Source organism: Panthera onca, chromosome D1 (assembly GCF_046562875.1).
Source record: "Panthera onca isolate mPanOnc1 chromosome D1, mPanOnc1 haplotype 2, whole genome shotgun sequence".
NCBI classification, from domain to species: domain Eukaryota; kingdom Metazoa; phylum Chordata; class Mammalia; order Carnivora; family Felidae; genus Panthera; species Panthera onca.
The window spans coordinates 84,096,618-84,118,144 of NC_138348.1; the positions used below are offsets into that span (position 1 = coordinate 84,096,618).

At 50.4% G+C, this 21,527-nt stretch overlaps 2 protein-coding genes across 4 annotated transcripts in view; one reads left to right on the plus strand and one right to left on the minus strand.

Moving 5' to 3' along the window:
- The window catches only part of B3GAT1 (beta-1,3-glucuronyltransferase 1), a 30,374-nt gene extending 17,936 nt beyond the window's left edge, over positions 1 to 12,438 (plus strand). The window contains exons 2-7 of one of the 2 annotated variants that reach the window (XM_060605290.2): positions 3,225 to 3,337; positions 3,486 to 3,632; positions 7,012 to 7,520; positions 8,162 to 8,458; positions 9,194 to 9,294; positions 10,486 to 12,438. In XM_060605290.2, the coding sequence (XP_060461273.1) occupies positions 3,521 to 3,632; positions 7,012 to 7,520; positions 8,162 to 8,458; positions 9,194 to 9,280 (1,005 nt within the window). In that variant the 5' untranslated portion in view covers positions 3,225 to 3,337; positions 3,486 to 3,520 and the 3' untranslated portion in view covers positions 9,281 to 9,294; positions 10,486 to 12,438. Of the gene's footprint in view, positions 1 to 3,224; positions 3,338 to 3,485; positions 3,633 to 7,011; positions 7,521 to 8,161; positions 8,459 to 9,193; positions 9,295 to 10,485 lie in introns of those variants that run through there. The other variant, XM_060605289.2, reaches the window with a different exon arrangement.
- Positions 12,439 to 14,727: 2,289 nt separating this feature from the next.
- The window catches only part of LOC132661107 (beta-galactosidase-1-like protein 2), a 51,030-nt gene continuing 44,230 nt past the window's right edge, over positions 14,728 to 21,527 (minus strand). For both annotated transcript variants that reach the window (XM_078432967.1, XM_078432968.1), the window contains 9 exons: positions 21,260 to 21,340; positions 20,753 to 20,859; positions 19,958 to 20,098; positions 19,591 to 19,662; positions 19,249 to 19,327; positions 16,980 to 17,067; positions 16,587 to 16,698; positions 16,032 to 16,148; positions 14,728 to 15,756 (listed from right to left, as the gene is read on the minus strand). In XM_078432967.1, coding sequence (XP_078289093.1) covers positions 15,670 to 15,756; positions 16,032 to 16,148; positions 16,587 to 16,698; positions 16,980 to 17,067; positions 19,249 to 19,327; positions 19,591 to 19,662; positions 19,958 to 20,098; positions 20,753 to 20,859; positions 21,260 to 21,340 — 884 coding nt within the window. In that variant the 3' untranslated portion in view covers positions 14,728 to 15,669. The remainder of the gene's footprint in view (positions 15,757 to 16,031; positions 16,149 to 16,586; positions 16,699 to 16,979; positions 17,068 to 19,248; positions 19,328 to 19,590; positions 19,663 to 19,957; positions 20,099 to 20,752; positions 20,860 to 21,259; positions 21,341 to 21,527) is intronic.

Here is a 21,527-nt window from a genome sequence, read left to right on the forward strand (position 1 = left end):
TCCACCCACATCACAGCCTTTGTGTCCAGTGAAGGCTTCTGAGGGCACCAGGAGGGTGGAAGGGCCTCTACATATCTGCACTTACTGGGGGACAAATGACAATTGAGGTTGCTCACAGATATGAGTGACAAGTATCAGGTGGGGAATCATAGCCCCACCAGGTCCCTGCAGTTTCCTGTCAGCCACCCCTCGCAGCCTCCGCCCAACACTTCCTCAAATATCCCATTCTCCCTGCTCTTGCCACCTCCTCTCTGCTGGCCTCTGGGGTGTGGCCAAGCCCCTGCTCCATCTTCATGTTGATTCTTCTGCCCTAGCCAGCAAGGGCCCAGAGCAATTCTGGGGTCTGAACCTGTGACCACAGTCTAGCTACTGCCTTTCCACCAAGGCACAGGCAGAAGCAGCAGGCTGTGGTGAGGAGGCCACCCTTGCAGTCCCGTCTACAGATCTGCAATAGGGGTAAGTGCAGCCCCCAGCTGCCTCCCCTGCCCCCAGCCCCATTTCCCATAAACCTGCCCCCTGCTGGCTAGCTGGCTTTCTCTAAGGCTGGGGGCTCTCTCTGTGCTGCTTAACAACTGCCTGGTAATTAGCTCCACGATTTTGCTACTATGCTTATAATAGCCTCCATTAAAGTTATGGGGTTTTCAAGCCATAATGGCTTCCAGAGTAATTAATGCACAACTGGGGTTTATTGCTAAGTTTATTTTTAGAGCTTTTCTCCCTCATCCCATCCTCCCTTTCCTTTCATAGATGTTTTGACCAAAAAGACTGGATGGGATCAGAACGGTCTCTCAGAGCCCTCATGTACACTTGACTGCATCCTTCCTCACCCCAAACCTGCTTCCTGCTCCCACCTCCAGGGAGCTGCTGGGACCCCACAGAGCAGACAACTTTCATGGAGGAGTGTGGCTGTGAAGCAGTTCTTGGCCAGGGCCTGTGTGTGGACCTGTGGTTACCCTGCACCTGAGCTGGATTCTAGGCTCTTGAGCCTGGAACCTCTCTTCCCACACTCCTGCCAACAGCATAGAGCCAAAGGGCCTGGACTTATGTCTGGGTCAACCATGACCTTATTGATTGCAACTTCAGACAAGTCACTGATCCTCACTGGGCATCAATGATTTCCTTGTGAAATGGGGTTACAACAGCACCTATGGCCAGTGGTCCATGAGGATCGAACATGAAGTATTGAGTGTCATTTCTGGACACCACCAAGTGCTACATAACAGCTTGTTATTACTAATGACAGCCCAAGCAGACAAGTAGGAGGTTGAGCAGGTGCAAGAGGAAAGAGACTTGGGATAAAAAGGCTGCCCATTAAAAAAAAGGTATAGATGCAGGCACCTGCACCATGAGCAGGCTGGATATGCACGCAACAAATTGGCATGGAGCTTGCCTCTCTGTTACTTTCTCCATCCTGGAATTAGGACCCTCCCCAAGATGAAGGACATTTAGAAAAGCTCCTTTTTGAGTCACTAAGAACCCAAAGGAAATCTCCCAGCTAGACCTCTTAGAAGCTCCCTTGTCTTCCATCAAATGTGGCCTAAGATGGCCCAGCCAAACCAAGCCCCTGACTCAGCCCTTTGCAGCCTAGTCAGTGACCTTGGAGTGGGGAAATTGGGTTGGGGCTGAGGGTGACATGAGGTCACTCCATTTCATCATACTTAGTACATGAGATCCAGACAGGCTTCCTGGGGTGGACACTGGGCTCTGTCACCTGGAGGGGCCATGGAAGAGGAGTTTGTAGGAGACACAGCACGTACCCCAGCATTATTCTCCCTGGTCTGTGTCCACATCATTTGTCCCTGCCAGTAACATTTAACCTCAGTAGATCTTCCATTTCCCTGAGAAGTTGGGGTAGCCTGTTTACCTCCTGCCTACGAGGAGACAGTGGAGGCAGAGCAGGCCCCTGGTGGTAAGTGGTTGGCTGCAACATGCTGACTGACCCTGGAAACCACAGTGCTCTTTACTGGAAGACATAACTGGTTCCTCCACAAGGTGACAAAACTATTTGGAGAGAGGACTAGACAAGGACAGAGAAACACACTGTTTCCAAATCTGGGATTGGGAGGTGGGGGGCAAAATTCTCCTTAGCCATGGCTCCTGATGCTGCCAGAGATGGAAAGCATGTGCTACCTGGGGCTGGATTGGGCAGCTGGCCTCTCTAAGGGATGTCACTGCACAGTGCTGGACACTAGAAGTGGTGAGCATGCCAGGACCAGCCATGGACTTCCCAGGACTGACATTTCCCCACCCCCTTTGCAGATCCCATCTGCATCTTACACAGGGTTCAGCAGAGAAGGGACAAGGAAGGCAGAGAATAGGATCTGACAGTTTCCATGGTGGTTGTGAGGGCTCTGTGTGTGCTCTCTTTGTCACACAAGACAACAAGCCCCAGAGAAGGATGCTGCTGACGGACCCTCTGCAGAACTGAGAAGAAATTCAAGCAGGCTTACCCTATTCACCGAAGGGGTGTCTCTCCCAGGGCTCCTGTTGCTGCTATTTTGAGTTCCGTCTCCTCAGGGTATGGCAGCCCCCACAGGGACCATCTCTTCACCTTGCTGATACCCAAGCTATGCAGAATTCATGAGAATTTCCTATTGACATGGACAAAGAGAAGGCACTTGCTGCATGTACTCCCAGGGCCTGTCCCCAAAACATCTCCTGTTGGCCCTCACCCCAACGCCTACCCCTTTATCTAGGCTATGAAGAAACCATCTGGACACAAACGTGGACACCAGAGTAGCCAATGCATCTTGAGCACTCAGTATATATATATATATATATATATATATATATATATATATATATACACACCAGGCACCATTCTGTGGCTTTTGTGAGGTTAACATTTGATTCTGAGCCTTGTGACATAGGTAGTGATAGTACCCTATTTCATAGATGAGAAAATAGAGGCAGAAACAGTTGCCATAACTTGGTAAAGGGCATATGGCTTGTTGGTGGCAGAGTTGGGGTTTAAACCAAGACTTGTGTGTCTGAAAGCCGTGCCCTTAACCTCTGTGCCCTGCTGACTCATGTAACTGGGCAGCACCTTGTCCCCATGCCTGTGGGGGACAGAGGCTGGCCGAAGCAGTCCTCAGGGAGAAGGCAGTGCAGGCTCCACTATGAAAACGCCAATGCTGTGAGCCCTGCAGCCAGGCCCTGCCCTTCTGGGCATCTCTCCCCCCACCCCCAGGTCTCTGGCCATCCTGTTCTGCTCTCTCTTGCAGGTGTCCACTTCACAGGGTTCCTGATTGTGCCCCTGGACAGCCACCCCTTTGCAGTCTCCGGTCTGGCTGGACTCTGCAAACCTGCTTCCGCAATGGGTGGGTTGTGAGCACTGGTAAGACCTGCTAGCCAACATTCGGCTTCTCTGCTCTCCCTGTGCCTGGCCTGAGCAGCCCATTCCTGTTCTTTTCTCCCCTGTGCTTGCCACTGTCTGCTGCCGTCACCCCTGGGGCCACCCTTCTCCTGACCTTGCCGCCACTCAGGTAACGAGGAGCTGTGGGCCCAGCCAGCCTTGGAGATGCCGAAAAGACGGGACATCCTTGCGATCGTCCTCATCGTACTGCCCTGGACACTGCTTGTCACCGTGTGGCACCAGAGCACCATCGCGCCTCTGCTCACCGCACACAAGGGTGAGCCCCTCAACCTCTTGCCCTGGCCCCAGCCAGGCTTCTGGAATAAGAATGACCACAGCTGACGCTGATGGAGTTCGTATTTTCATTTACTAGGCAGTTGGGAAGAGCCATAGGATGATCAAGGCCAATGACCTTACCTTTTGGGGGGTCTTGGTCCCTTTCAGAATCTGATGAGTGCCAACACACGCATGCATGCACAGATACACATACACGTGCACAGAGACACACGTGCAGAGAAACACACAAAGGCACATATGCACAACTCTGCATCCAGTCTCAGGACATGTAAGGACTGGTTGCTTTCAGCTGTGAATGGGGAGGGATGGATGGACAGGGTTTTTGGCCTGTGTTTTAAAACCATTCAGGGAGAGCATATTATTTGCTTCTCTTTTCCTGCTTGGGCAACCCTGATCCTACCTAGTGAAAATAGACCTGGAAAGAGAAAAAGTCCCACAAAGCACTCGTGGATGAACAGACTAGAACCAGTTTCTCCTGGCTCCGAGTCCAAGGCTTTCCCTCCCACCAGGTTGCCTTTCCTTCTCACACTGGGCTCCCTTTACTCTTCTCGCTTCTATCTGCCCCATATCTGGCCTGCCTCCTCATTCCTCAGTCTTTCATCTCATGCTCTTCTTTCCCACCCAACCCATGCATGTACAGACTCAATACTGTAGGGCAGCAATTCTCCTATTGAAATGCACATCATATTACATGGGGGACATGATAACATACACAAGTACCCAGGCCCATCCCAGAGAAAGAGAGTATGGCTCTGTGTTAGGGCCTATAAATCCATGTGTGGCTCATAACCCTGGGTGATTTGGATGCAAGCAGTAGCCAAGAATCATAGTCTGAAGCCAGGCTGTTTCACAGTTACACAGTGGGGCCTGCTCAGCCCCAGCAGTTCCTGAAGCTTCCATGAGGAATATTTTCCAGGCTGGAGATTGCAGAATTCCCACTGCCCCATGCTGGGCACTTAGAGCCTCTCCTGATATTTATCCTCCAACATCTCTCTTTAATGCTCATCATTTGGAATTGTTATCCTACAACTACATCATTCCAGAAGGTTTAAAGCTACAATACACCAAGTGACATAATATCATGTAAATTCCATTCTTGGCAAAGCTCTAGAGTCAGAGGTGTCAGAATGTTTTGCTAAGCACTGATGCTGCTGCCTGAGGATAGGGAGCTGGCTTTCTGTGTCCTCAGAGTATGTCAAGATGGGCTTAAAGAAAGCTGCAATGAAATAATGTCAGGGGCACCAGGAGGCCTTTGTGACTCAAAGGTTGCAGAAGCCCTGAAGCCAGCACTGTGGCCCAGTCAGAATGCATGGAGAACTTTCCCAGGGCCCAGACCAGTCTGTTTGGTGTGATTTGAATGGAAGAAAGAGGGGGAAAATGGCTCTAAATCTTCCTTCCCAGTATTCAGTTTCCAAAACTTCACTGACTGCAGGATGAATTAACCCTTATATCAATTTTGGTCAGAATCCCCATCACCTATCTCTCTTTCCTCCACCTTGGTCTGTTTTCCAAGTTTGACCTAAAACCCCTCCAAAAAGTCACCTTTGATCAACAGAGGCTGAGCTAGTCTTCTACACCTGCATTCACACACCAGGAGGCATGGTATTCCCCACTGCATGTCTTGTGCCCTTGGCCTGTGTGAACACCCTAAGAGCCTGGAGCTGGTCATCTTCTGGGTGCATCTGTACCTCCTCCCGGAGCCCAGTGTCAGATCTAATACATGAACTGCACACACTCCATGTGCTAATGTCAGTGATGGGAAGTAGGGGAGGTGACAGAATGGCTGATTCCCAGCATCCTCCCTGGAACCATACTTCAACCCAATCATGAAAATGCTTATTGCATCCTTTCTCTAGGTACAGGAAGCTATGCAGAAGTAGGGCTGGCAACTGTCCTCCTTTTAAACACGAGGAAATGATAACAACTGCCTGGCAGTGTTCTGAGTCCTTTACATATATTGACTCATTAATCCACATAGTAACTCAATAAAATAGATGCTATTATTACCTCCATATTGCAGTTGCTAAAATTGAGGCACGAGAAGTAACCTGCTCAAAGGCATAGTTAGTGCCAGAACTGGACAGGGTATGAGCCCAGTGTTTGGATTCCTAGGTATGTCCTCTGACCATTCCCATCTCCTAGGTATGTCCTCTGACCATTGCCACCTCCTGCTGAGATCGTGTAAGAGCAGTGAGGGCCACACAGTTTTTCACACAGAAAGACTTGGAGAGCAGGGGCTCAGTAAAATCAATACCAATGACCCTGATTTGTCCTCTTGACAGGACTGCTAGCCTTACTAATGAGAAAAATGTCCAGGATGTAAGAAAAAGCTTGGTAATAAGAGCTGCCCCAACTGAAACAGGTTGCCTTCAGGAAGGAATGGGTTCCCCATGCCTGTGAGTGTTTTACCAGAGGCCAGACCTCTTCAAAATTCCACTGCCCCTGATGGTGTCCTTGGGGAGATATGTATAAACACTAGCTGGATGCTAGCACAGTTGGGGTCAGTGGTACAGTTAGTCTCCCAGATGTTTGAATGAGTGTCTAGAAAGTGCAGATCAGGAGTTTGACATCAAGCAGAAGAAAAGCTAAAGCAAGTGTCCACTCTGTCTTTTTGTGTAGGTCAAAATTTAAGAACATCTAAAACCACAAACAACAGGTTCAGGATTCAAAATTATCTTGGCAACTATAGGCATAACCCTGGAAGAAAACGTGGTAGTTAAGCATGAAATTCTGCACCAAGATTCATAAACAGGAAGGGAGAGAGAGGCCCCACTTGAGTAGAGGGTTTATGAAAAATTGGGCTGAGCTAACCTCACACTTTGTGAGATCCACAGTGCGCTGCAGCTAGGAAAGCACTAACACTGGGGCATTGTGGTATTTACACCACTGCGGGTGGCAGTGCTGCCCTGCTATGCAATCCCAAGGAGGTGGGGGGGGGGGGGAGCGGGGGCGGCAAGTGCAGTCAGCTCTGGCCAGATGGGGAGAGCACTAGGGTGGGAAGCGTCAGGACACTTTGTCATATAAAACCCAACACATTTAGGAAGTGAGAAAGCAGTCTTGGAATTTGGCCAGCCACACTCAAATAGCCACAGAGCTGTCAAATATGAGAAGGAGGAAGAGGTTATTTCTGTGTCATTTCGGGAGTCAGAACTGGGAAAATGCCTGAGAGAATTCCAGGGATGCAGCTTTCTCGGTTACCTGTAAAAGCTAGAGCCCAGGCAGGTTTCTGATGGCATTCCTGCAGAAGGAGCAGTGGGGAGGTGTGTCTTAGCAGGGTGGGTGACATCCTGCCCCTTACCTGAGGCCAGAGCCAGGCCTGCACGGCCCAGCCACACACCGTGTGTCTCCCAACCCTACAGATGACGGTAGTGACCCCCGGCGCGACGTGCCTCAGGGCGCCGACCCCAGGGAATACTGCATGTCCGACCGCGACATCGTGGAGGTGGTGCGCACCGAGTATGTGTACACGCGGCCCCCGCCGTGGTCCGACACGCTGCCCACCATCCACGTGGTGACGCCCACCTACAGCCGCCCGGTGCAGAAGGCCGAGCTGACACGCTTGGCCAACACGCTGCTGCACGTGCCCAACCTGCACTGGCTGGTGGTGGAGGATGCGCCGCGCCGGACGCCGCTGACCGCGCGCCTGCTACGCGACACCGGCCTCAACTACACCCATCTGCACGTGGAGACGCCCCGTAACTACAAGCTGCGCGGCGACGCCCGTGACCCGCGCATCCCGCGGGGCACAATGCAGCGCAACCTGGCCCTGCGCTGGCTGCGGGAGACCTTCCCGCGCAACACCAGCCAACCGGGTGTGGTGTACTTCGCTGACGACGACAACACCTACAGTCTGGAGCTCTTTGAGGAGGTGTGGGACGGGGCAGAAGGCTGGGAAGGGGTGGGAGGATGCTGGTGAGGGGCCTCTGGTGTGGGGGCCCTTTGGTATGGGCACAGAGGGAAACAGTGGGGTGGGGTGAGCAATGCCTGCTGGGGTGTCAGTGTAGACTGCAGGCAACCCGAGAAGGGATGGAAAAAACTCATTGCAGACTTCTGCAGTCACCCCTGCCTCAAGGGAAGAAAGCAGAGGATGTAGCTCATAGAACAAAGTCTTGGCCTTAGAGGCATGCCCTCAAGTGGTATAATTTTATGTGCAATAATTTATCTTTGGGACTTGGGAGTCATTGGAGTCTGGGCAGGGGAAGGAGTCATTTCAGACTCTACATTGGGAAGACAGAGGTTTTTGCAGGAGGAGAGAAAGCTAGACTCCAAGTCTTGTGGAGAAGAAGCATTTTAGCTGGGGTGAGCGTCAGGCCTTGCTTTTGGCAAGGCAGGTTCCTCTGTAGATGCCTACCATGGAGGATGCATCTGGAGATGGGGCTGGGCCGGATCCCCTGGTATGGCTTCAGATGGCCTGTGTGTGTAGAGTTAATTGATTTCCCCTTCTCTGGGGACAGGCACCACTCCCTATCAGCAGTCCCATGTGTCCTGACTCTGGATTCCCTCTTGTAGATGCGCAGCACCAGGAGGGTGTCTGTGTGGCCCGTTGCCTTCGTTGGTGGCCTTCGGTACGAGGCCCCACGGGTCAACGGGGCTGGGAAGGTGGTCGGCTGGAAGACAGTGTTTGACCCGCACCGACCATTTGCAATAGACATGGCTGGATTTGCAGTCAACCTGAGGCTCATTCTACAGCGTAGCCAGGCCTACTTCAAGCTGCGTGGTGTGAAGGGAGGCTACCAGGAAAGCAGCCTCCTCCGAGAACTTGTTACCCTCAATGACCTGGAGCCCAAGGCAGCCAACTGCACCAAGGTAAACCCTCAGCAGAACTGGCAGGTATAACGCAAGCTTTTCCCAGCCCATCCAAACACTCCCGACAGGTCAGAGGGAAGGAAATAAAGACCTCAAAACTGCACTGCAAAGGACCAGCCTAGAGCCATGCCTTCCTAGAACACCCTCCCAAGAAGGTAGCTTATACCCAGTCAGGCCATCACGCTAATATCAAGCACAGAAATGGAGAGGGTGGCAGTCAGTAAGGAAGACCAAGGGTTGCATCCCCTCCCAAACCTCAAAACAGCTAGGCTCCAGACATGTGTGAACACATATGCATGAACGTGTTCATGCCAAGGTGCATGCACACACATGACTGCATGCACGTGTGTGCACACGCACACACATACACACTGCTTCTAGTTTGGACTGCTCCAGTGAGGGCCAGGACTATACACTTGGCTGAGCCGAAGTCTCTTGAAGAAATGTCTCCCTCTCTAGAGAGACCCATCAAAAAACACAGGGGAAGATGAGAAGTAAGAGGAAATCTTGGGACTTGTCTATTTTCTGTAGCTGCACACTTTGTATTTCCAACAGATATTTTGAATGCATTATATGTACAAACAGCAAGAATCAGGAAGCAGGTAGAAATAAAGAACAAGGACAGAACGGAGGGGCAGCAGAAGTACTTGTAGAGTGTGGGAGGGACCTGGGAGGGGGTAAGGTGAGGTTAGGGGGGGACCTGCTCCATGTTGTTTTGTGTCTCTGGACACACAGATCCTGGTCTGGCACACACGGACAGAGAAGCCGGTGCTGGTGAACGAGGGGAAAAAAGGCTTCACTGACCCCACTGTGGAGATCTGAGCCCCAGGCTACAGGTATGGCAGTGACAAGGGTAGACAACACACTGGGCAGGGGCACCCCAAGTGTGGATGTGGAACAAATCTGCCAAGGCTTTTCCTCTTGGTTTTTAATTGTGGGAGGGCAGGGCAAATACTTCAAGAGTGGAAGAGACATAGCTGAAGTCCCCTTCTCATTGTGCTGCCTAGAAGTTCACGGGAGCCAATTTCCCCTGCACAGCTGGGTCCTTCTGCCACCAACTCCTTTGAAGGTCTCACCTTCTAGACACAGCCTCATGACAACTTCCTGTCATTACTGCTGTTATTGTGGCCATGACACCAGTCCCATTGCAAGGCATTACTATGTGGACTCTTTCTCCAGGCTTTGTCTTCCCCTGTGGGTTTCTCTTCAGCCATGCTGCTGTGGCAGGGACCCCTCACTCTCCTGCTTCCACCTCATCAAGCATCTCCGGGTGTCTCTTAATAGCAACAGTGTAGCACATTGATGAAAGCATGGACCCCAGAGCCTAGTTCAGGCTCCAGGCCTACCACTTTTCATCCTTTGACCTTACTTTCTTTCTCTAGGCCCCAGTTTATTGACCTGTAAAATGGGTTGTTAGGGGCACCAAGAACAATCTTTGGTACATAATGAGTGTTATGTAAGTGTTGCTACTTTTATTTAATTCTTTAAAACTTTCTATTGAAGTAGGCCACAGGATCTATCTACATTTTAGAGGTAAAGAAAGGGTGTTCAGAAAAGCTAAATGAAGTGAATTGTGCCAGCTGTTTGTCCAAGTCAGGAAATTTATGGGCTTTTCTATAATATCATCCCAGAGGTGGGAGCTCAGACGGTGGGATACACATCTGTCCTCTGGCCTCAGAGTTAAGCTTCAACTTCTATATCATGTTGGCAGCTACTCTGCCCACAGGAGACCATGGGGTGTCAGTCTGCCTGTTTTGTGCCTTGAACCAAAATATCAGCTTGAACAGTGCCACTGAAAATGCATCTGTACAGAGCCCCATCACCTACCTCCTCACCTGGTCAATGGAAGGACCTGCCCCCACCTGCCTCTCAATAAGGGATTCACAGAGGACCCTAGGGGTTGGGCTCTGTGGAGCTCCTGGGTGAACCCTGATGGGGGCTCATGATTGAGCAGTTTGGCCAGACTGGCTGCCCCTCACCTGCCTCCCTGCTTAAACGCCTCACCCATATTCTTCTCCCCTTCACAGGAGCCTCCTTCTCAAACCCTGTTCCTGGCCTTCCATCCTCTCCCCATGGCTGATGGTCCCTCCGAGGCAAACTCCTAAGGAATCACCATCACTCTCCTTTCTATACTGGGGGCTTCAGAGAGAGCCCAGCCTGATGCCGGGACAAAGGACGGAGAATCAAAGCACAGAAATCCCAGACCTGTTGTTATCTTCCATCCAGTATGACCAGGGGCCCAGCTGCTAGCCAAGTCACGCCAACCAGCGAACCGGTGCCCCAGCATGCCTCCCCAGAGCTTCCTGCACTGACAGGGCCTGACGGAGCAGATGCAGTGGGCACCTAAGCCCTGGAGTGATGCCAGGCTGGGAGAGAGGTGAAAAGACCCCAGCTGTCAAGTGCAGTGTGGCCTTGCCCGGCTCCCTGCTCCTGGGGCCCAGCATGACTGCACAGGCCACCTGGCCAGGGAATTCTGAAGACCAGAGAACAGCCCCCTGCCCAGGCATCAGGAACACTGCCCCGCCCTGTCCTTGGAGAGCTGCTCTCAAGTAGACATACCTCTGTGGCTTTCCTCTGGTTCCTATTTCCAGAGCATAAGGCTGTCTTTGATCCCAACAGGCAACCACCCTGCATGAGGGGAGCCTGGGCCTGCCATCAGGCTCCCCCATACCTCAGGCTTGTGGTGGGAGTGGAGTCCCTTACTCCGGGCCCACATCCCTCAAGCCTGCTCCTTCCAGCACAGGGAAGGTGGGCCCTCGAGCCAGCACAGGTCATGGACTGACCTGGACTAAGATCATGCGGGCCCCTGTCTAGACACTGTCTCCCCACTGCCCACTGGGCTCCACGGCCTCTTGCTTGGGCTGGGACTGGGGAGGGCAGGAGCCCTCTTTCTGGAGCTCTTGAGAACCACAGACCTCAGGGGCTGAAGTGAGCCAGGGGTGGGCAAGGCAGAAAGAGGCGGGAGGCAGGGGCCATCCAGTACTCCTTCCTGCCCCTGTTTAAGGGAGGAAGGGGCTTTGGGTTAGCAGAGGGACTTGTGGAAAAGGGGCAGAGATCATTTGGATCCTGAGGGGAAAGGAGACCTGAGCACACATTACTTTGGAAATCATTCTATTGTAAACACAAAATGGGAACAAAACTCTCCCTTCTCCCTGAGTTGGGAGCATGAGAACAAGCCTGCTGCTTGTTCCCTCTCCCCCCACCCCCACCCCTGAGGAAGAACAGTGTGCATGTGTTACTTCCCTGTACCTGGAGGCTACTGACAGGGACAGCCCTCTGCTGGCTATCACTCATGCTCCTGAAAGTTGGAAGCACAATTTTCCTCCCAACTGGAGGAAAAGGAAAGGCCTGAGCCTACTGAAGAGGTGTTTATTTTTTAACGCTAACAGCCCCCACTCCATTTAAACTCACAGGACCAGTCTGAGGACCGCTAAGAACCCACTCCTGGGTGGGTGGGTAGGATTCAGTCCAGCAACCTAACATTCAAAAAATAGCATTGGCTGCCTATTTTGAAATGGATTTAACTTCCCACAGCATTCGTGAAACCATCCGATGGGATCATATCCCTGAGAACCCTGAGCCACCTTGCAGGATATTCCCAGCCTCTTACACTTTCTATGGTGGCTCTGGAAATCAACCCCTCAGAATCAAGTGGGGTGTCATGGGAGGGGAGGGAGGAGGTGTGCACAGGGCACCCACCAAATGAGTGAATTCATGCCCAGGCACAGCACTGCCTCACTCACTGAAACCAGCCCTGAATGCTCAGGTCAGCCTGGCTGGTCTTAGGCCACCTTCTTAGCCAAAAACCCAGGGCTTATTTTTCAGGAAATTGATAATGAACAACAAAATGGGATATTCTGTTTTTATTTTTGTTTTTTTTTTTTTTTTTTTTTGGCAGATGCTATTTCTGTTGATTTCACCTAATAGCCTCTCTTAGCCGCATGTGTATTTATTTATAATTATAACCCTGGTGGACTGCAGCTTTCATCCTTGTTGGGAATGAGTTTGTTATCAGAGTTGGGTCCATGACTACAATTTGTTTCTCAAACCCAGTGTGTTCCTGCTCCCCACCACAAGAGTGAGGCCGGTGTCTAGGAGCCACCAGAACAGAGCCTGGGGTGAGGGTGGAGCCTGTGCAGCTGCACCATCTGGTCTGTTTTAATTTAACTGTATTTAATTTGTTTCCAAAATTAAAAGTCAAACATGGTTTTTAATAGCCCTAATCCTCTGCAGCCCTGCCTTACTTTATTCTCATTTACTGCTTTAACCATCCAACAAGTATTTACTTGGCAGGTGCCTACTATGAGCAGGCATTATTCTAGGAACTAGCACAGAGCACTTGTCTTCATGGAGCTTCCCTCCTTAGGGACAAGACAGATGAACACCAGGCATATACGGTATTTTAGATGTGATCTGGTCTAACGAGAAGTATGAGGCCAGATAGGGGTGTCAGAGTGTAGCTGAGGAGGAGTTGATCCCCTCTCTAGGGTGGTCAGGAAGGCCTCCCTGATGAGAGGACCCAGCAGAGCAGTAGAGTACAGATACACAGTTACCTGGATCAGACCATTCCAGAAACGGGAACTCACTTCCAGGCAGAGAGTACTTAGCATGTTTAAAGATCAGCAAAAAGGCCAGTGTGCCTACAACTGACTGGCAAGACAGGAGGGGTTGGGTGGGAAGTAAAATGGATGCAGTTGGTGGGGTGCACAGAATATACTGGCCCTGGGAACCGGGCAAAGCTTTTGGCTTCTGCAAGTAAAAAGGGAAGTGGAGCCGTTGGAGGGTTTGGAGCAAAGGGCCAAACTGGCCTATAAAGAAATCACTCCCCTTTCTGTGCTGACCATAAACAGAGGGCAGGGCAGGCTAGCGGAGGTGGCTCCTGCCATGATCCAGGCAGGAGATGATGGTGAGTCAGAAGAGCAAGCCTTGGGACAGAGAGAAGTGATCAGGTTCTGGATATGCCTGAGATACAGCCAGGAGAATGAAGTGGTGGAGTGGTTGTGCACTTCTCCATAAAATGGAGAAGCTAAAACCAATCTGAGACACAGAATAACCATTTCCTGCTATGGGACAGAGTGCAGCAGGGATCATGGGGGAGTAATCGGACTTTGTCATCACATGCAGGAGCAAAGGTGAGTGTACAGCCAGTAGATCTGGAGCTCAGATGGAGATAAACATTGGAGAGCATGAATTTCCAGGCTGTTTACAAACCCTGGTTAGTGATGCACCCACAGTGAGTGTGGACAGAGGGAAGAAGAGGCCCAAGGAGCAGGTCTAGAGATGTGGGGGTGATGAAGAGTCTTCTAAAGATTCTGTGATGAAGCCATCCAGTAGGGAAGGTCTGGACAAACATGAATAAACTCTGTAGGATGAGCTCTGCCAAAGGGCTTTGACAGAAGCTGCAGGGTTAGCTGGCAGATAAGAAGGTCAAGAACAGTAAGTTGGGGCAAGAGGACCAATGCATCCCTGAGCAGATTTTGATAAAACCAATTCAAGGGGATTCTTCACTTTATAAAAGGATTTGCTGTAAGATTCATTTAAATACCAGTTCCCTATCACATCTTCCAACAAAGCCAACTTTTACACACACCTTTGTAAGAACACGGTCAGGTATAAAGTAAGGTACAGTGACACTGCTCCCAGTGTTGGCCATCCCCAGATAGTAGGACCCTTGGGCCCAGCCCCTTGTTACTGTATGTCCTTGACCCAGGCTCAGCTCTTGGGCCCAGTGGCTACACACCACAAATGCCCTACTGCAGAGTCCTTTCCTTAGCCAAGCCCAAGATGTAAGCAATGGGGTGGCTGGGAGCCCCATGGCCTGCTATTCCCCACAGGCCTTTATGGATTCCTGGCATAGGCATCGTCTTGGAGAGGTATTGGCTATTTACGTTTGATTATTACTGGCAATAATTAGTTTCTGGCAGTACAATCCAGATGTTATTCGTGAGGAAAACTCACCCTCTGTAGCTAACTCACATGTCGAGTTCTTGGCTATCTAGCAGATTCTTGCAACTGCCCACCAGCACCAGAGTGAATCTGTACTTGACTTCTCCTCTCCAATGGCACTACCAATCCACAATGACATGTCAGGCAGAATGAAGGTCAGGAGGGAGGTGGTAAGGAGCCAGGGGATAGATCATCCACTAACTAGGTAAAGTCAGGGTCTAGATTCTCAGTGCCAGATAGACTAAATGGGTGCCTGACACCACAATGCTTTTGCCTGTGGTAAACAGGGGCACAGATGGGATCAGAAATATCACTAAAAAGGGTTTGATTCAACTCTTGCTTTATTGCAATTCAGGACAGTGAACCTAAGCCAAACCAGTGGACTTGATCCCTAGAACAAGCACCTCAAATTTGGACAGACAGTTGCAAAGGAAGACTGGCTCTCCTCCCTCCTGCTTAGTTACAAGGATTGAAGGAGAGACTGAGCCGGAAGCAAGGTCTGGTCTAGGCTTGCAGGCCCCGTGGTTACACCAACATAGCAGGGAGGCTCCCTGCCCAAGCCACTGGAGCTGGGCCCTCATATTGGGGTGTGGTTTCTTCTAGGGCCTGCATTCCCTCCTCAGCTGATGTTCCTTCTCATCAAGTAAAACCAGAAATATTGTCTAATTCAGGCTGAGTATTTCTGTTTCTCCTAAGCTTGGCTTGTCATCCTGTCAGATGCAGTTAAAGTGGAAAGGAAAAGAAGAAGATGTGTGTGTCTCTCAAATGGAGCTTCTTCCAGAATCCCAGAGAGAGGTGAGACATCCACCCCCTTCCCCATCCTCTACAAATGGTGACAAACCTTCTATTTCAGAAATGAAAAGGGGCCATGAGGGCCATGCTGAGTGCAGGTGAGAACATCATAGAAGCAAACCTCATCACGTGGAGATATGATGAGACATTCCCACCCCCCAGAGAGACATCCCTCTGTCCTCTCCCAAAGAGCAGGAAAGTAGAAAGGTGCCATCAACAAAGCCCAGTCAAGAAGCCACTTAGGTAAGAAGAGGGTCCCTCCCTCCTATTCCACTTCTCTTCTTCAGTTCTTCCAAGTTTAGGGCTTTGAATTAAAGTAGGGGGCAGAGCTGTAGCCCCCATGGCTGCCTGAGAATGTTACTTAAGGAAACTCTCCCACATGGGAGAGTGTCAGGGAGCAGAGCACCAGGCCTTGCTCAGCTGGGAGGACAGTGGTGCTCTCCTGCTTCCAGGGGGCGCAGGAGCGGTGCTGTTCAATCAAGGTACTGGTTCCTGCCTAGGTGGGGTGTTTCAGTGAACTGTATCACAGGGCCTGCCATCTTCTCCTCGAAAACAATGACCTGGGAGAGAGAAGGGCTGGTGTATGACAGTAGCCGAGGTTTGTCTTGGAGCCAGATGAGGGTGCCTTAGGGGAAGGGATTGAGAAGCAGGCTGGAAGGAATGGGGACCCACAACTCATCAGCACCAAGGAGGAATACAGAAGGAGCTGGCTAAACCTTCTGCACCCCCTCTCCTGCCCTAACCAACCTTAATAGACTGTCACCCGCAGCCCCCAGGGAAACACTGTGATACTGGGGAGGGCTGGGACAAGGGAAGGACTTGCAAGTGTTCCCACCTGGTTGATGCCTTGATCCAACCAGGCACCTGGGAGGTAGAGGGTCTCCTGGGGTCCGATGTTCCAGTAGCGTCCAAGGTTTTGGCCATTGATGAATACAACCCCCTTCTCCCAGCCCTTTAAGCAGAGTGGGAAAGGGGTTAGTTTACCATGAAAGGCACTGAATATAAAGTCACATGAGAAGACAGAGACGGACACATGCCTTGCATTCTTCTCTCAGCTTCCAAGATATCAGTATGAATGGATATTTTAACAGTCATGAGGTTAACACATGGGGTATTCTATTTCCTGTGTCCACTAGCTCTAAGCCTCCCCAGCAAGGCACCCAAGCTCAGACCTGGACCCTAAGAAGTATCACCAGGTGGTTCTTCTGCTTTGAGTCCACTCCCCCTCTCCAGGGAGGCCCCAGAGACCCTTCAGAGAGGGCAACACAAAGACAGAGACTCTCTGGGTGCAGGTGATATAGAAGGCTCCAGCAAGGACAAGTACAGGGGCTTGGGCTCAGAGCCCTTGGAGGGAAGACTGGAGAACCCAGGCAGTAAGGGGACTACAAACCTCCAGCTTCATGAAGGTGTCAAAAGGGGAAAGGGAAATTGACAAGACACCCAAAAAGAAAGCAGGGAACGTAGGTACTGCAGGGATAGGGCTCCATTTGTCGACGCTGAACCTATGAACAGAAGACAAGAAAGAAGAAGGGCACATTCTCAGATCTGGACCCTATCCCACACTCAATCACAAAGGCATCCCAAATTTTCACCACGTGTTAACCAGCGTATCATGGAAATTCCCCCAGTCTTTAGCGTTGGTACTGCCCCTACCCTGAGCAAGCTGCTCTGGGCTCTGGGTCTGTTTACACGTGATTGGGAGGAGCTAGGCCAGAGCAGGACCTTCCTGGCTCTTATTACATGTTATCCATGGGTACACACACTTCATGGGGTCAGGACTCACCTCTGAAAGAAGCTCTTTTTCATATCCAAGCTGTAGATTCTGAATTTTTTCAAGGGAGAATCATTCAGATAGATATTTCCAATTAAGCCTGTTGGAAGAAGACAAGGAAACATGAATAAGGCCAAAGGAAGGGGCACAGCTGACCCAGCTAAGGCCCAGCACATACATGGAGAGTTTCTGGAAAGTTCAAGTGAAAATTCCTCCAGAAGTATATACTCCCTACAGTATATACTACAGAGCTCTTCGTGTGGTATAAAACCTCCTCTAGAAATCCCAAAGGAGAGAAGAGTGAGTAATAGCAATATTTGCCAGGCCTTCTCTGGGACTTGCATGGAAGAGTACATCTAAGGGCAATGACAGAGCTGAGAATGTCATAGGGTGAGAACAGTCTCTGGTCTCTCTCTGAAGGGGAAACTCTCTTTTGGGTATGAGAATTCCAACACAATAAAATGAAGCCCAGTGGGCAAATGATCAAGAGGTCACAACAGTTCTAACTTAGCTTCAAGGTCAGATTCAGTGGTGTCCCAAACTAAACAGACCTAATAACTCAGCCAGAAATCTTCTATATGGCCTAGGATTAAGGATATATTGTTTAAGTATTTGAATTGTGAACAGATGGCAATATGATTTGGGCATCTGAGTCTGAGGGCCCATGCACACTTTTGCATAGTGATTAACTAGTGCCTGGGGGGAGACGCCATTGATGTTGGTCCTGGAGCAGCTTCCAAGGTCCTCATAATCATGGAGCTGCTGAGTTTCTGAAGAGGGATTGTGAATAGGCTAGGGACTGTAAACAGGTTCCATGGAGCCTGTGGACTCTTAAATTGCAGGTACAGGTGTATGTGGGGGTAGGTCTATGACTTAAAAACACTGAACTGCTCCAGGGGTAAGAACTCCACAGTGAGAGTCCAAGGCACATCTTAATCAGGGACCTGGGAGGCAAAGACTGGGAACAGGGTCATGCTGGCAATCCCTTCCTGCCCCCAGGAGAGCAAAGGAAGTGAAGATGGGCCTGGAGATGGAGCTCCTTGGAGGAAGAAGCTGAGATCCAGAGAGTAACACCGGGGGGATTGCTTAGGGGAAAAGGAAGGTAAGCCTGGACAATGCTAGAAGCATTGTCCTATCCAGAGGCCTATCCAGAGAGGGCCAATCCCCAGGACCCAAGAAGCCCCCAATGGCTGGGCCACAGTGCTTCCCTGGCAGGCAGGGAAGGGATGCACAAACTTCCTCATTACAAAGGCAAACACCCATGAGAGTTGGGAGGTCACCAGTGTCCCTTACAGTAGTAGGATTTATTTGTCTGAATTCTTATGTCACAACTTACATGAAACCACCCACATTTTGACAGATGAAAAGGAAGAGGCACATTTAAGCATAGAAGGTTTAGAATACCAGGAAGAATAGAGGCATCTGGGTGGCTCAGTTTGCTGAGAATCTGACTCTTGATTTCGGCTCAGGTCATGATCTGACAGTCATGAGATCAAGCCCACGTCAGGTTCCATGCCAGGCATGGAGCCTGCTTGGGATTCTCTCTCTCCCTCTGCCCCTCCCCCACCTCTCTCAGCCTCTTTCAAAAAACAAACAAACAAACACATAACCCAGGAAAAATAACATGAATTGGTAAAATATTCCTAGGGGAGCATACCATCAAGAGCATTTGTTTACTGTATGTACTAACTCCTCCTCCCCACCACAAATGAGATCATCAATGGATTTCCAAGGTGGATCAAGAAAAGAAATTGAGTGTGAAGATCCAAGAAGGCAAGGGTCCTGTGCCATTTTTCGATTTCTGGGGATCCCCTTCCTTAAGTCTCACCACCCCCACCCCACCCCAAGCAGATTATCCCCTGATAAAGCAGACTGCAGCCCAGAGAGATGTGGAAAGGCTGGCTCAGTGTTTCCTGTGTGTTCACCATGGACATGTGGACAACATGCATAGGAAAGAGGTCAGAACCCAGGTGGGACTTTCAGGCCCACATCCACCTCCCTCCAGTGGGCCTCCATGACTCAGCTCCCTCCAATGGCCCTCTGCAACCCACCTGTCTCCAATAGGCCTCTACAAACCTCTTCCTTCCAATGGGCCTCCATGACCCACCTGCCTTCAATGGGTTTCCACAATGGGCTCCCTCCAATGGGCTACAATGGGCTACAATGACTCTACCTCATGAGAGTCAGCCTCCATGAACTGCTGGCATGCTGGTATGAAGAAAATATAGCCAGGCACTGCTAAGCACTAGAAGCTCTTCTCTTAGCACATGCTATGACCCACCTTTGCGCTGGTCATCAATATTATCCCCGTAGTTGACTCGCCCACGATTCTCCACCAAGATCCTCAGCCTGGTGTAACCCTGCCAGGAACATAGTGGTTGATGATGACTGCCTGATTACCCAGCCATAAGATTTCTTTGTGGAACCCCAATTATTCCCTGAACTCTGAGGATGGGGGTGAAAAAGTACCCACTGATCAGATACCAATGCTCTTCCCTTCTTCCATCAGCAGCTCTGTGATTAAGAAGGCTCCCATCTTCTAGGTCTTCCTCTTTGACTCCCACCAAACCTATTCAGGAAGCAGCTGGTGCTAGCCATTACCCAGCTCCCCAGAATAACAAACCTGGATCAAGGGAATAACGATCTTCTTCTTTTCATAGTCCAAGAATCCTATAGACACTGTGTTCACAAATACCTGCCAAAGGAACAGACAGAAAGCATCCATGGGTCCACAGGAGAGTGGCATAAGAGGAATTTCTGCTAAGCAAAGAAAGGGGTAATATTATGTGTGTGTGGTGAATATGGGTGTTAGCCAGGCATAGGAGGAAAAATGGGCATTAGCCCATGATTGTAGTTGAAAAAGACAATGATGGGCCATTTCTACACACTGGTACCAGGCAGATACATGAGGACTCAGGAGAGAGAGTCAGATGTATATGGTAGGGCTGGATGACTACAAGGTCACAGGAATTAAGAGAAGACATTCCTACCTGTCCCCGGTCACGCACAAGACCACTAAGGACACCTGATGAAGCAATGGTAGTCTCATACAGAGTGTACCCAAATGACTGTCCATTTCCATTGTTTATTGGCAGGTTCTCCATATTGACTGGTTTTTCAGAATTGACTGGCTGTAGAGAGAAGAGTCGGGAAAAATGCAGACTAGGCAGAGGAGAAAAGAGGCACAAATTTCATCCTGAGTCTTCTCGGGGAGTGTGGAGTAGCAGACAGATCCTACCTGGGGCTGGCGGTGGGGCAAGGGGCCCTCTAGCCTTTTCTACTAGTTTGACTTCTCATTACACAAACATGGGGAGCCAGTCCTGCCAACTGGTTCTCCAACCTCCAAAGTTCTGATTTTGACTTATCACATTAACCCATGGCTATCCAGGGTCATGGGTGTGTGTGTGAAGGCAATGGAATGAAGCCCAGCAATGTATCAGACCTGTGGCCTTTCAAACCGCCACCATTTCTGCATCACAGCACCCCCCTGAGTCAGCTCCAGGGTGCACCCTATTCTCAGAGAGGGATAGAGCCCACTCACAGGCCTCCTCACCTCCTCTCTGTCCACCCAGGCTGGAGAAAAAGACTTCCTACTGTGTTACCCAGTTTTTCTTCAAGTTCTTTTTGTTCCTTCCCACTTCATACCCTAGCAAAAGTCTGTTCTCTTAACTCTGAGCTCTAACGTCATAAAACAGACCTCAAAGCTATCAAGCATTTTTTACCCCTCCACAGCCCTGCTTGCCCACTTAGCAACTGCCCTGGCTTCTCTACCCTGCCGCACTCACCTCCTCCATGTACTGCAGGGCGTCCCACAGTGACAGGTAAAAATTCAGGCTCAAGGGCTCATAGGCAATCTTGGGAAGAAGGTCAGGCTGGGGAGGGAGAGGAACACCTGCAACACAGACAAGAGGGCCATCCCAAAAAGTCATTGCCTCCTCCAGCCTCCCTAGCCACTGGCTCTTGTCCACAGCCCAGTGTGATCCTTTATTCTGGAGCCAAGATGTAAACAGTCTTAGACTGCCTGATTCCCACTGGGAAGGTAATGTGGGGGCGGGGGTGCAGGGGACTTTCTCATACCCTCAGGAGTCTTACCGCCCAGAGAAAAGATGAAGCTGCAAGCACACAAACTATGATGAAAACAGTTTCTCAAACTTGCCTGTCCTTGTCTAGGGACATTCTTGCACATAGGTCAACTGGGGTTTAGGTGGGATAGTGAAGAAGTAACTCTTTAGGGGTCTCAGAGCACAAGTAAGGGCCCAAATTGGTGCTCAAGTCTGCTGACTGCCAGGTACCTGAGATGGAGCCAAAGAAACTTCGGAGCTTGAAGTATTTAGCTGTGTAATCCCCCGCCTCTGTCAGCACAGCATCGTAGTCTGCAAGACACCAGGACACTGTCACTTGTCACCTGTATCACAGGACAGCGTCCACAGCAGAAAAAAAGAGAAAGGAGAAGCTGGAGTATAGAGGCAGGGTCTTTTTCTCAGTAATCTGGGAGGCAAAACACTTTTGGTGTGAGCCATCAGTCAGAATACAATAAATACTAAATACTATAAAGTGACA